General features: G+C 39.4%; 1 protein-coding gene across 2 annotated transcripts in view; it reads left to right on the top strand.

The window, feature by feature from the left end:
* LOC139543559 (atrial natriuretic peptide receptor 2-like) overlaps positions 1–15,768 on the top strand; it is a 57,712-nt gene that overhangs the window by 22,974 nt on the left and 18,970 nt on the right. The window contains exons 7-11 of one of the 2 annotated variants that reach the window (XM_071349752.1): positions 1,437–1,521; positions 8,528–8,648; positions 9,798–9,893; positions 10,765–10,842; positions 15,258–15,362. In XM_071349752.1, the coding sequence (XP_071205853.1) occupies positions 1,437–1,521; positions 8,528–8,648; positions 9,798–9,893; positions 10,765–10,842; positions 15,258–15,362 (485 nt within the window). The remainder of the gene's footprint in view (positions 1–1,436; positions 1,522–8,527; positions 8,649–9,797; positions 9,894–10,764; positions 10,843–15,257; positions 15,363–15,768) is intronic. The other variant, XM_071349753.1, reaches the window with a different exon arrangement.

The following is a 15,768-nucleotide window of genomic DNA, read 5'->3' on the forward strand; positions in this document are numbered from 1 at the left end:
AAGCCGAGATCTACCGCTCAGTAATTTTTTTAACATGACTTAAACGTAAGCCTATGAAATATTAACCATTTAAAAACTGTACTGTAGCAATGAGGTTTGTACAGTAAGCTATAGGCCCAATAGATGATCTACGCATATTGGCTTTGCTTGAATTGCCCTGCCAATGCATTATTAAAAAATTTGAGGTAGGCTATATGAACACACCGGTAATAGATCCATTGTTGTATTACTTGTGAGGCGCAGCTGAGTGAGCATACATTTAAGTAATTCATGTTGTTACTCCTATGAACAGAGAAAGTGAAATATTCCTTGATATTAAAAAAGACCCAAGCCGCTAATTATAACAACAAATCAAGCCTATAGATACACTTTCCTACTCATTCATTACTGCTGCAGTGCTTGTTGTAGCGCTGAGTGGAAATATGAAGAACACACATTTTATGCCTTATAAAAGTGTTGAATACAAAGTATTGACAGTGCTGAGTAAGAACTTAAACATGAACTCACTCGCTCTTTGACAATCTATCTCTAGTATCTCTCTAGTTTTGAAATCTCACAGTATCAACTTTGCTATAGCTTTCTTTTTTTCCTGCTACGTTACTGCAGACACGGTAGTCCGATTGGCCAGCGTTAGGCCTATAGTGCACTTGATTTGCTCTCCGGGCCTGGAGGGAAGGCAGAGTTTGTACCTTCTACCATATGAAATGGTTCAAAATGGCAACAGCAAGGCAGCTGAATCAAGTGTATCTACTGCCATCAGCCCGAGACAAATAAAAAAAATAGGAAGACAAGGCTTTATTATTGTTTTTTTTACAGAAATGTTTGGCAATCGACTTGGAATGCCTTGGACATCGACCAGTCGATCGCGATCGACCGGTTGGTGACCACTGCTCTAGAAAGTTGAGTGAAGTTCGACCTTGTGCTTCTCTCTGTGGGCTAAGCGGCAGGCCCTGGGGGAGCTGCGAGGTAGTCTCGGCAGGCCCTGGGGGAGCTGCGAGGTAGTCTCAGGGCTATTGCGCGCCTGCTGCTAACAGCTGAGAACTATTAGCTAACTGGCAAGCACAAAACAGTCAACAACTTCGGGAGTACAAACCCCCAGAAATCAGCCAATCGCCCTATAGTGGCAAAAGTAAGAACTATCAAAAACGCACAGTTAAAGAGGAGAATAATTATTCTGACATACTAAGTTAAAAGAAATGTGACACATTAGTGCAGGAAATGAAGAAGTTGATTAAAATGCTGGAAGTGAATGCTGGAATCAAACAATTAACTATGCAAATGAGCAAAAGCTGTGTGAATTAAGGAAATAGACGCTTGGCTCAAATAGAAGCCTGTTTCTAATAAGTATCATTTGGTTTTGAAAACAAATATTATAAATCTTGAAATGTTAATAAAAGGAGAAATGTGTACATTGCTGTGCTTCCCTGTATTTTCAGCTCATCTTCCAGTGCTGGGGATTGTAGCTGTCGGGTCTGGCTTAGCCCTCATCATTTTTGGAATCTCCAGCTTCCTCATTTACAGGTGAGTTGTTTTGTTCATTCAGGCTTGTGCTCTGAAGACCAAGCAGTGAAATTAACATCTTTCATCTTGGAGGGAGGTAGAGGGAGGGGAGAGAGAGAGAGAGGGAGAGGGAGGGAGGGATAGAGGGAGGGAGGGATAGAGGAAGGAAGGGAGAGAGGGAGAGAGAGAATTGATGTGTTTCAAAGAGGATTTATTAGGAGCACAATTATAGGTGCCAGCATGAAATGTACATGATTGTTGCCAGGAGCAACCACTCAGCAAGTGATGGTGGAAAAGTTAAGCAGAAAAGTATGTCAGTTCCCAAGGTAAACTCAGTTACACTACCTGGCCTAAATATTTGAACAACTTCATAGTTACGCTCACATAATAGTAATTAACACGTTCCTTTGTTATTATTCTTTACACTGAATGTAGACAGAGACCTTTGCTTGATCTCCAGTCGCATTCTATGAACTTTGCTATGAACCTGTTTGTGAAATGAAATAGAGTTCCGGTGAGCTTTCGGAAATAAGTTCTAGTTTTTCATAATTGGCTTTTTAAATGCGGAGGCTAGAAACACCCACATGTGCTTGTGCATCTGCTGGGGAAATGATTGGTACTCTCAACCCTGTTTATGTACGGGCTGCATTCGGTCTTCAACAAGGTCTAGAGGGCTGCTCTGAAAATTGGTTATACTTCCTCGCCGTCAAAATGTGCAAAAAGCCATCGTTTCTGGAATTTCCGAAGCTGCCTGAATGTCTAAATTTAATTTCTGTGATTATTAGCGAGCTGTACACAGTCAAGGAAATGTATGAATGTAGGTCAATTTTCATTTCTACACTGTTTCGATTTGGTTTTAGTCATTTTAAAGTATGTTGAGTTAGTTTTCCCAATATTATTTTTTACTTAGACCACCCGTGGTCCGGACATTTGACACCCCTTACTTATCTAGAGCGACATGTAAATGTTTGCACATGCTCTTCATGCAGATGGAGTTTTGGCAGTAAATGAATGCATCTACTGTCACCCCTAATATTGATGTTAATGTTGTCCGTCACAGGTGGAACACTGATATTTCATATTAGTTATGTTTAATATCAAAACACTAATTGGCCTCCCTCTATTTGCCAGGATTTTAATGACCAAATCTATATAATTACTTTTCACAGTTAGATACTAGTTAGATACTAGGTATTCCTCAGGAAATAGGCAGAATTGCATTTTTGGAGTGAAACTTATGTTTTGGTCATTGGCTTTATATGAAACTCCATGATTTGACTATATAGGGTTCTCTTATAGGGGTTGTGAACGAACACATTTTCTCACAGATGTCACAATTTAAGGTGTAATTTCCTTCCATGTGTATTTTACAACATTCAAAGAAGGGTCATCTTGGCTTTCTAATGAAGACTGACTGGGTTTAAATGTGTGTGAAGTGCAGGGTTGGGTAGGTTACTTTCTAAATGTAATCTGTTACAGTTACTAGTTACCTGTCCAAAATTGTAATCAGTAACGTAACTTTTGGATTGCCCAATCTCAGTAACGTAATCTGATTACATTCAGTTACTTTTAGATTACTTTCTCCTTAAGAGGCATTAGAAGAAGACAGAAATGTATGTTACCAATTGAACGAAATCTATTGCAGGATAAATCAATGTTGAAGTTTACATAGCTGGCCATATATACATACATTTACTTTATGGGTTGGTTATGTAGGCTTCTTCTAACCCATCGCTTTCTACTACATATAATAATACAATTAAATTATATCTTTACATTAAAAACCAAAGGCTATCAGAATTCCAGTCATTACAATAAATGATATACCCCTTGATCTTTAAGAATAGGACTTGGAAATATGGAAGTATAGATTAGCCAAATTATTTTACCTGAGAATAGCCCCAAAACTAAGGATTTATAAGACAGCCCTACTCTGTTGTTTATGATTTTGTTGTCATGGAGGACTGATTGGGCTCATTGATTCGAGTTGAAAAATAAATGCTGCGCTCATGGAATGGCATGCTTTGAGAACTACTGAGAGGGCTATTTTCATTTGGAAAATGAATGCCATATGCTGCATTTGCTATAGGCCCATTGTTTACCTTTTCGTTGGTGACACTTTGATATCTTGACAATATGCAGCAGTTTAAAGGGCAAATCGACAGATGACACAATAACAAAACGGTCGCCCCGCCTCTGTTTTGGTAAAAAGCTAAGGGATTTAGCCACTCTCAGATTAATAGACAGAGCTATGGCTGCAAGGACTGACCATCCATGATATCAAAATTATTGTTTTAACCATGGTATGAGGCTATACAGTGTTTGTTTACATTTACAATGTTTACAGACATTGGACAAAAACAAGCTTTTATTTTGGGTTCTCGTGGAGTGTGACAGTTGAACTAAGCTCATGAGCCATTTATAAGTTATATTCTTCAAGAATCAATGGATATACACCACCGGTCAAAAGTTTAAGAACACCTACTCATTCAAGGATTTTCTTTATTTTTACTATTGTCTACAGTGTAGAATAATAGTGAAGACATCAACACTATGAAATAACACAGACATCAGACATCAACACTATGAAATAACACATATGGAATCATGTAGTAACCAAAAAAAGTGCAAAGCTGTCATCAAGGCAAAGGGTGGCTACTTTGAAGAATCTCAAATATAACATATATTTTGATTTGTATAACACTTTTTTGGTTACTACATGATTCCATATGTGCTATTTCCTAGTTTTGATGTCTTCACTATTATTCTACAATGTTGAAAGTAGTAAAAATAAAGAAAACCCCTGGGAATGAGTAGGTATGTCCAAACTTTTTACTGCTACCGTATATATAATTTATAAGTCCAAAAATGGATGTAGCAACTACAGATTGCCCCTTTAAGTCTATCAAAAGTGTGTGAGTTTGAGCATGTGTCCATTAGGACTATGGATTTTGTTTTTATCAGCATGAATTAGATTGAGCAATAAAACACAGACTTTTATTCCTTAGGCTGGGATCTGCACTATGCAGCTGTTCCAAGAGCACATTTTTCACTGGCTGTCCACTGGTTTCAAAAATAATGATTGATAGGCAGCTTAAACTTCTTGAATTCAACCTTTATTGGGTTCAAATACACATTTAAATTTGTGAACAGCCATCCACAACAACCACAATCCGTAAGCCGCAAATAGCTAAATGAGAGAGCAGCAGTGTGATTCACATCAATGCGCTATGTAGATATCAATAATAAGTGATATCCATATCGCTGTAGACTACACCACTGCTGTCATCCTTACTTCCAAGCGCTTATTAAAATTGGATCATCTTTGGATGCCGACAGCAGTTGCACCATTGGAAGACATAGCTTGGACTGTAGCCTACCAAAGCCTATTCCTGCTCTTTTCCCGCGATCCATCAAACACATTTGGTGTGTCATTATAGTGGTCTCTGACTTGTGGTGAGACTCGCTCTGGTGGAACAAACTTAAACTTGCGCCTTTTTTCAATGCTGATTTGAATGTCATTGCGAAAACAGAGAAGTGTCAAATATTTTTTTACGCAAACATCTTTTCTGAATTTAAAAGTCATCCTTGAAGTAATCATCTAGTTTTTCAAAGTATCTGTAATCTGATTACAATATTTTAGCTGGTAATGTAACGATGACAGTTAGTGTTTTTTTGTAATCCCTTACATGTAACGGATTATAACTCCGTAACTTCACACTGGTGAAGTGTTAGGGGATGTTGAGCAGAACCTACTATAGGGCTCTGTAGTTTAATGGAGAGTTTGTCCAGCAAAGGTATTCACATATGGGATTTATGAAACAATAGAGCTAGTGTGGAGCACTTTGGTGCTGCGGCTGCCAGACTGCAAATGAAGGCCTTTAAATAGAAAAATACTTTTTGGGGGAGAGAGAATTGGTTTAATAGTGTTTCCTGCCCTAAAAGATTGCACCACTCCCCAGCGATAATGTGACATTTCCATTCTTCCACACGGGCACAGTCCAGAGAGCTTATACAGTTGAAGTCGGAAATTTACATACACTTAGGTTGGAGTCATTAAAACTCGTTTTTCAACCACTCCACAAATTTATTTTTAACAAACTATAGTTTTGGCAATTGGTTAGGACATCTACTTTGTGCATGACACAAGTAATTTTTCCAACAATTGTTTTCAGACAGATTATTTCACTTATTTCACTTGTATCACAATTCCAGTGGGGTGGCAGGTAGCCTAGTGGTTAGAGTGTTGGACTAGTAACCGAAAGGTTGCAAGATTGAGTCCACGAGCTGACAAGGTAAAAATCTGTTGTTCTGCACCTGAACAAGGCAGTTAACCCACTATTCCTAAGCTGTCATTGAAAATAAGAATTTGTTCTAAACTGACTTGCCTAGTAGAATAAAAAATACCTATCAGGAAGGAGATGTGTTCTGTCTCCTAGAGATGAATGTACTTGGTGTGAAAAGTGCAAATCAAACCCAGAACAACAGCAAAGGACCTTGTGAAGATGCTGGAGGAAACAGGTACAAAAGTATCTATATCCACAGTAAAACAAGTCCTATATTGACATAACCTGAAAGGCCACTCAGCCAGGAAGAAGCCACTGCTCCAAAACCCCCATAAAAAAGCCAGACTATGGTTTGCAACTGCACATGGGGACACAGATTGTATTTTATGGAGAAATGTCCTCTGGTCTGATGAAACAAAAATAGAACTGTTTGGCCATAATGACCATTGTTATGTTTGGAGGAAAAAGGGGGAGGCTTGCAAGCCGAAGAACACCATCCCAACCGTGAAGCACTGGGGTGGCAGCATCATGTTGTGGGGGTGCTTTGCTGCAGGAGGGACTGGTGCACTTCACAAAATAGATGGCATCATGGAAGGAAAATTATGTGGATATATTGAAGCAACATCTCAAGATATTAGTCAGGAAGTTAAAGCTTGGTCACAAATGGGTCTTCCAAATGGACAATGACCCCAAGCATACTTCCAAAGTTGTGGCAAAATGGCTTAAGGACAACAAAGTCAAGGTATTGGAGTGGCCATCACAAAGCCCTGACCTCTATCCTATAGAACATTTGTGGGCAGAACTGAAAAAGCTTGTGCGGGCAAGGAGGCCTACAGACCTGACTCAGTTACACCAGCTCTGTCAGGAGGAATGGGCCAAAATTCACCCAACTTATTGTGGGAAGCTTGTGGAAGGCTACCCGAAAAGTTTGACCCAAGTTAACCAATTTAAAGGCAATGCTACCAAATACTGAAATAAATCATTTTCTCTGCTATTATTCTGACATTTCACATTCTTAAAATAAAGTGGTGATCCTAACTGACCTAAGACAGGGAATGTTTACTAGGATTAAATGTCAGGAATTGTGAAACTGTGTTTAAATGTATTTGGCTAAGGTGTATGTTAACTTCCGACTTCAACTGTATATACTGTATATACAAATAACTTTACACAAATCAACAACCAATCAGCATACTGCTAAAGCAACACTTGAGTGGTTTAAGGAGAAACATTTAAATGTCTTGGAATGGCCTAGTCAAAGCCTAGACCTCAATCCAATTGAGAATCTGTGGTATGACTTAAAGATTGCTGTACACCAGCGGAACCCATCCAACTTGAAGGAGCTGGAGCAGTTTTGCCTTGAAGAATGGGCAAAAATCCCAGTGGTTAGATGTGCCAAGCTTATAGAAACATAGAGACATACCCCAAGAGCCTTACAAGTTTTTATCTGGTTTATGAATTTACTAAAAGTAGCTGATTAGTAAATGTAGCTGATCAGAAACTTACTTACTAAGATGAGGCTTATCTTGAAGTTCTTATGTTGGGTACAATTTATGTCTGTTTTAGACATACCTACAGTTAATACAGTTTCCTACTTAGACAAGGAGTCACTTGAAAGCCCAGTACCTTATGTTTTCTACTCTGAACTGGCTTCTCTGGAATGCAGGGCCATGGAAGTTGGTTCCTGTGCATACACATCAAGAACAGCTCCAAGTCTTCAATGTTAAGACCCAGCAAAAGGAGGACGGGAGTTAAGATCAGAATGAATGGTGATTGGCCACTGTGGATGGAAATGCAGCACTTGCAGAAAGTTAATTGTTTAACTACATGTACCGTACATGTGAGCGAAAATAGCTGTTTTATTTGTTTCTCCAGAATACATTTTCAAGTCACATGTACGGTACATGTAGTTAAATAATTATTCAATAGGTGGCTCAGCAGAGGGGTAAAATCCACCAATATGCAAACACTGCAATTATATACTGGCACTATCTGGAAGTGTCTTGCACCTTTTAGACTGACCTGGAATGTGTGGGCTCGGCTCTTTTTCCCCCTTCATTTTCAACGTATCAAACTAATAACGATTTCCCCCTCAAAACGCTCACATTCTTAACATTGAAGCCATGCTTGAGGATTTCAAAAACATGGAATTTTTGCAGCAAATCGAGGGGATGTTGAGAAACACCAGGTCCTGAGAGATCTGCACCAGATGTGTTTATTCACTTGGATATTTTTTTTTCACATCTCAGAGTGACTTCTAGTTATACTGGTGTTTAAAAATAAAAAGTCAATACATTTTTAAGTGGTCTATTTTTGGTCACACAGTATTTAGTTTTGTTCTGGTAACTTACAGTTTGATCGACATTGGGGAGGTAGAATTGTAACATTACATCATTACAGTTATTATCATAATACCACAACTTTATTTTGATAATTTGTCATAGAGCTGTGGACAGTTCAAACTTTACCCTTTGTCAGTGTTAGATTGCTGAACCCAAATCATTCATTTACTGCATTTATCAGATAGTATCTGAGGAAATACCACTGACAAAAGTTTAATATCTCATTTGAAATGGCAAGTTTCAATTATGATGAATGATCATAACAGTAATGATTCTATCATGTTAGAACAATCTGATAACAACAATGTATGCATAATGTATCTACATGCTAGAGTTTCAGTTCTGTGCCTCTGTTGTAAACACTTTTACTAATGTGTCCTCCTGCTGTTCCTGTTGAAGGAAACTGAAGCTGGAAAAGGAGTTGGCTGGAATGCTGTGGAGGATAAAGTGGGAGGACCTGCAGTTTGAGAGCCCCAACAAATATTCCAAAAAAGCAGGCAGCCGTCTCACCCTCTCACAGGTACATTTGTCTCTGAAATATCCTGTCAAAACTCAAGAGTTCAAACCAATGAATGACCTGTACTATGTTGTTTATTAGTCGTTCAGAGCGATCTCATATCATGACATGCTGGCAGCCTAAAACATTTCCTCACAATTTGATCTTAATATTGTTTTGATTTGGTCAGTAGTCCTGGTACTGCCGTGCATCGGAGATTAAGATGTTGTTGTTTCTCTAGCAGATTAGAATTCCATTTTAGCCAGTGGGAAAGAAAAGGCTCAACAGATGCAGTTTATCTTGCTAAAACCTCTCTACAGACCCACAGTATCACTGCTACTGCTCTCATTGCTTTGTTCTTAAAGCATCTTTGAGATTCTGTTTGTAATGAAAAGTGGTATATAAAATACATCTATTATTATTATTATTATATGCAACAGAGGACTAGATATCTGTCTCCATGGTACAATTCATGACATCATTGTTGTTTAATAGCACACAAAATGTGCAGTAACATCACTGGCATTGGAATGTACTAAAACTGTAGGTACATGTTGGTGTCTGTACATACAGTATATGTTTTACATTGAGAGCGAAACACAAAGAAAGAGAGAAAGACGGTCCAAATCCTTTGTTAGTTTAAACATTCTTGAAAGTCTTCCTGGTGGTTTACTGAAGGTGGCTGGGTTTGCAGTGGCAGACACATATTAAATGATTGTTAAAATAATCCCAAATCTTACAGTACACATGTGCAGACATTCATGCACGCACATGCACACACCTTCTTCATTACAAGCTTTCAGTCCAATTCCTGGGATAATAGTTTATTTCCAGTATGCCATGTGTTGCCAGTATTTGCATTATCTAAACATGTGTAGTGCATGCTGACACTTAATACATTACTCTCACTCCCTTTTCATTCACTCTGTGTACACCCGTTGCTACACATACGTCTCCCCGAGATTCGGTTTAGCGTATGAACACAGCAATTCTTCATTTAACTGGCAAATATACCCATTGCACTTACATATTAATAAAATGTTCAAGCTATTGCAAAGAACTCAACTGAATTGTTTAAGTGAACATTGTATATTTGTAAATGTAATGATAACCAAACTGAACCTAACTGTAGTGTACCTGAACATTTCTCTGACTGTATCTTATCTGAGAAAGGATACTTGTTACTCCTTCCAGAGAGGCTCCAGCTACGGCTCCTTGATAACTGCCCATGGAAAATATCAGCTATTTGCTAAAACAGGCTATTTTAAGGTAAGGCTTTCTGAGTTCTGACATTTTCAACTCCTGCTCACCCACATGTACACGCTCACAGAGGAGATGGAGAAGAGAGTGGGCGAGCTCTGCACAGCTCAGCTGGCTGGTTTTAATGTGATAGACAGTGTGGTTCACACCTCGTCTGGACACAGCTAGCAACGTGTTGTTGTTGTTAATGTCTCTGTTTAATGAGTCTACTGAGAAGGGGGAGGATTATGTGAAAAACGTCAGGCTTTAAATGTTGAGACGTGGTTGTTGGCTACATGTAACACATTTCTTCTCTATAGAAATATGTTGTAAAGTATCCAAAGCATTATATTTTCTCCTTTTTTCTATTTAGAATGCACACCTTGAATTTGATGGTGAGCTGCTCAATTGCTATATTCATCCTATTGTACCTAGCAGTCTATCATGTACTGTGTCTCCCTGGATTTCTCTCGCTTCCCCACCTTCTCTGTAGATTGACTTATCATCCCATATCAAAGTGACAGATATAACTCTCCATCCCGGTAGCATAGAGTTCATGTTAAATATACCTGGCATACAGATACCATACTCTGTTAAAGGAACGCTAATGTACACCTATTTTTACTTATGTTTTTCCCTTTCTCTTCCTTCCAAGAATTCAGTGAATAAGAATGGAATACGTCAATGTTCCCATGAACCTTATACATGTCTTTTCTTTTCGCTATTTTCCTACTGTCTGTCACACAGTTCCCAAAGATGGTCACATTTAGTTCTCTGCTATTATAGAAATATAATAGAACACATCTCTTCCAGTACACCACACAGTAGTCTGTCACGCAGCCTGCGTAGAAGGTTATTCATATCTGTCTCTTTATCTTGCTCTTCTGTCTCTTTGACACAGGGCAACCTGGTGGCCATCAAACATATGAACAAGAAGAGGATAGAGCTGACCAGACAAGTGCTTTTTGAACTCAAACATGTAAGTCCAGATCAGTGCCAAATGTTTTACTGTATACAGTGCCTTCGGAAAGTATTCAGACCCCTTCACTTTTTCCACATTTTGTTACGTTAAAGCCATATTCTAAAATTGATTAACATCGTTTTTTCCCTCAGCAATCCACACACAATACTCCATAATGACATAGCAAAAACAGGTTTTTAGACATTTTAGGAAATGTAAAAACAGAAATACATTATTTACAAAAGTATTCAGACCCTTTGCTATGAGACTTGAAATTGAGCTCAGTTGCATCCAGTTTCCATTGATCATCCTTGAGATGTTTCTACAACTTGATTGGAGTCCACCTGTGGTAAATTCAATTGATTGGACATGATTTGAAAAGGCACACACCTGTCTAGATAAGGTCCCAGTGTTGACAGTGCATGTCAGAGCAAAAACCAGAGCTCTGAGACACGATTGTGTGGAGGCACCGATCTGGGGAAGGGTACCAAAAAATGTCTGCAGCATTGGAGGTCCCCAAGAACACAGTGGCCTCCATCATTCTTAAACTGAGGAAGTTTGGAACCACCAAGATTCTTCCTAGAGCTGGCCGCCCGGCCAAACTGATGGTAACTCTGACAGAGCTCCAGAGTTCCTCTATGGAGATGGGAGAATCTTTCCGAAGGACAACCATCTCTACAGCACTCCACCAATCAGGCCTTTATGGTTGAGTGGCCAGACGGAAGCCACTCCTCAGTGAAAGACACGACAACCCGCTTGGAGTTTGCCAAAAGGCCCCTAAAGGACTCTCAGACCATGAGAAACAAGATTCTCTGGTCTGATTAAACCAAGATTGAACTCTTTAGCCTGAATGCCAAGTGTCATGTCTAAAGGAAACCTGGCACTATCCCTACGGTGAAGCATGGTGGTGGCAGCATCATGCTGTGGGGATGTTTTTCAGTGGCAGGGACTGGGAGATTAGTCAGGATCGAGGCAAAGATGAACGGAGCAAAGTACAGAGAGATCCTTGATGAAAACCTGCTCCAGAGCGCTCAGGACCTCAGACTGGGGTGAAGGTTCACCTTCCAACAGGACAACAACCCTAAGCACACAGCCAAGACAACACAGGAGTGGCTTCGGGACAAGTCTCTGAATATCCTTGACTGGCCCAGCCAGAGCCCGGATTTGAACCTGAAAATAGCTGTGCAGCAAGCTCTCCATCTAACCTGACAGAGCTTGAGAGGATCTGCAGAGAGGAATGGGAGAAACTCGCCAAATACAGGTGTGCCAAGCTTGTAGCGTCATACCCAAGAAGACTCGAGGCTGTAATTGCTGCCAAAGGTGCTTCAACAAAGTACTGAGTAAAGGGTCTGAATACTTATGTAAATGTGATATTTCAGTAGAACATTTTTATACATTCACAAAAATGTCTAAAAACCTGTTTTTGCTTTGTCATTATGGGGTATTGTGTGTAGATTGATGAGGGAAAAAACGATTTAATCCGTTTTAGAATAAGGCTGTAACGTAACAGAATGTGGAAAAAGTCAAGGCGTTTGAATACTTTCCAAATGTACTGTATGTGTGATGTTATTACTTAACATTATTATCATAAAGTCTGGTGTGTTGTTTAACTCTTTACTACCTCACTGCAGGGGTATTCATTCCCTAAGTAAGTGTTTGATAAGATTTGTTCAGCTAGATGGTCCCGTGTGGCTCACTTGGTAGAGCATGGTGCTTTAAACATCAGAGTTTTGGGTTCAATTCCCACAGGGGGCCAGTATGAAAAAAGTATGAAAATGTGTGCACTCACTACTACTGTAAGTCTCTCTGGATAAGAGTGTCTGTTAAATGACTCATATGTAAAAATATTGTCGTCTTTTCCCTCCTATACCTCATTGATGATTTAGTTTTATTGGCTGCTATAGAGAGTCCACTCACCTGATTTAAACCAGTCGCTGATGAAAAGACTAAAGTAGTTAACACTTGGACCCTCCAGGACTAGAGTTGAATGTGCCTGCCTTGTTCCCTGCCTCCTGTTGTTGTAGGTGATCATACCTCTATTTATGACCCCTCTGCAACAGCAGTAGTAGAATGAGTCTCTCCCACTGAGGTGGTTAAGCCACTGTAGACTTTGGGGGATGTGAAGGGGATGTGTACTGAATCATTACCAGGTTGTTCACAGGAGGGTCTCTTTAACTCTGCTGCAGGAGATGTCTCATTACGGAACCTGTGCTCTTGCTGCTGTTACAAAGACAGATCCTCAAATGTCCTCAAACATCCTCCAACATCAGCTGTGGATGAAGAAAATTGTCTCCATTTTGGGAATGACATTTTATGAGACAGTGATAAGGAAATGGGGAAAAACAACTAATACTTGAAACACAATGTGGAAAAGGCAAACATTGATGAAACATATTAGTTTAACCCTCCTGTCGTGCTCGTTTCATGTTAATTAATTCTGTGTTCACGGTCCAAAATGACCGCCCCATTATAGCTGATTATAAATCCATAATAATCCATATATTATCACCTAATGTTGTGTTACATCTTTTTATCAACTTAAGTTATTGTGAACATTACAAGTTTTTAACTTCTATTTGCTATTTATGGCCTCTAGGCCTCATTGACCTGAGCTCATATAACTCATTTTTGAGTAAAAAAAAGCATAATGTATGAATTCTTTTGACTATAACAAATACTCAGATGAAACATATTGTGCTAGTTATCACAGACTACTTTGTGTCAAAGTTTAACAAGGACTATCTCTCCTCCTCACCAGTGTCATGATCACAGATATGATCAAAAGCCTAACATACAGTATATCGTTTGGGCGTTGTGCTTCCACGGAATGAATTGTGAGCAAGGTTTATAAAAAGCTTTATATACCAGAGCTGCGAGAAAAGTTCTATGTATTATTGAAACAATGTTGCGATTGTTTGTGAGAATGCCAACAGGTGTCATTCCCTTGGGGGAAAGATTTTATTGTGGAAAGGTTCCCATGGGGGTTGCCATGGAAGCCAAGAAGGGGAGTGAGGTGTGTGTGCTCAAACACACAGGCATGTGGGGGTCTGGGAGAAGAAATGTGTCCATCTGATGAATGGGCATATGCCTGAACTACATTTTATACACTAATTGTAGTCTCACCTATTCATTTCCTTTGACCGGGAACACCACAGGTGTACAAAAGTTAAATAAAACACCCAAAATGTAGTGAAAATCATCCAAATGTATTTTGTGTGTTGAGATGCTCTGTGTGGACAAAGTCATGGAATCTTATGACAATCAGATTAAGTGAACTACATTTTTCAGAGAGAAACTTGTAAATCAGTCCAATTCGACCGGAACACAGCAGGAGGGTTAAAGCTACTGAAAAGCCAGACGTCAGTGCTATTATCTGATCTCTGGGTCTGTATTAATTGAGTTATCACCCGTGTTGGTGGATAAGGCTCTGGACGGCCTGGGCTCTCTCGCTCTATGTCTGTGTCTGAGCTTTGGATGTGAGACACGGCGGTGGGCAGGCTGCGAGCACAGGAGAGACAACAGTCTGAGCTAGCAGCTCCTCAGACGCCCCGGCGACCTGATCGGCTGTCAACCATATGGGGGAGAGAGGGGTCTGCCAATGGAAACTTAACTGCTTGTCTTCCAGAGCCTCTCCTCCCCTCCTCCCTTAGCTAGCGTTCAGCATGGGAAATGATATAGGCCAAAGGGTATGCTAACTTCTCCTGAGTCGTGAAACAGGAGCGACTGACTCCCTGGTTTTGGTGTTATAGCATCTGTCACTCACCTCTGTTTTCCATGAAATGGCCCCAGACCAAAACACACCATACAGGTTATGCTCGCGTTTTTTTTAGAAGTTTCATGCTGCTCAGAGATATTATGTACATCCTCCCTGCCAGGGCATGGATGTATTGAAACCGAGAGGATATGTGGACAGGAATTAATTTGTGTGTCTCTTTAAAAGATTCCTTCACTCGGTTGATTATACATACACAGCATATGGAACTTTTAAATACAGAGTTCACAATGCTTTCCAAGGTGAATTCCATGACATTTTATTTGACATGATTCATTTTTGGACTAGATCCCATGTAGTGCATTTTACACGTTAGCCAGCTATGCACTCATATTATAGCTAGTACATCCTTTCAACACCTCCATATTTTTTCACATTCTGTGGTTTTTCACAACACTGCCTCATTCATAACCTCTCAGCCCAATTTATTCACATGCACGTGTCAACTGGATGGCCTATGAGTGAATGCTATACTCAACACGTAGAAAAGACACGGTGCCAATCCTGCTAGCTGTAAATAGACTATTCTGATGAGGTTTTGTCTGTCCTATTTGTTAGCTTTTCTAGAAAAGCTCATCCATTTTTTTTTTTGCATCTATTGCCATATAATCTTGAGCGATATAGCTATAATGATGTAATAATTATACTTGTTTGGTTGCAGATGAGAGATGTGCAGTTCAACCATTTAACCAGATTCATTGGTGCCTGCATTGATCCTCCCAACATCTGCATCGTGACTGAATATTGTCCCAGAGGCAGTCTTCAGGTAAGACCTCACAATCATTATATTTAATGGAATATTAGTTGTATTGCATGTTTTGTCAAGTATGACCACCAATATAATATTAAAATGGCCATTCAGTGTGATCTTACTAATTTATTCATTCATACTATTTCTGTAAATGTATGGTTTAAAATGCCCTGACAGAGAGACATTTGGAAACATACACTTGACTTTCATCTTCAGTTTGAAATGCCAGTCTGATATACTGCTACTATTTAACTGCCAAAAATGTAAGAATGTAAAACTATAGGAAACTTTTAGCAATGGAGCTTATTGTGTGAAAACATTTCATACTGACACACTGTAAAACGGTGTTACTGTTTAAAAAACAGATACATGTGATGTAGCAAGATGACAGCAAGATTCCAGAAATGTTTATTTAACTTTT

The sequence above is a fragment of the Salvelinus alpinus genome, chromosome 18 (genome assembly GCF_045679555.1).
Source record: "Salvelinus alpinus chromosome 18, SLU_Salpinus.1, whole genome shotgun sequence".
NCBI lineage: Eukaryota > Metazoa > Chordata > Actinopteri > Salmoniformes > Salmonidae > Salvelinus > Salvelinus alpinus.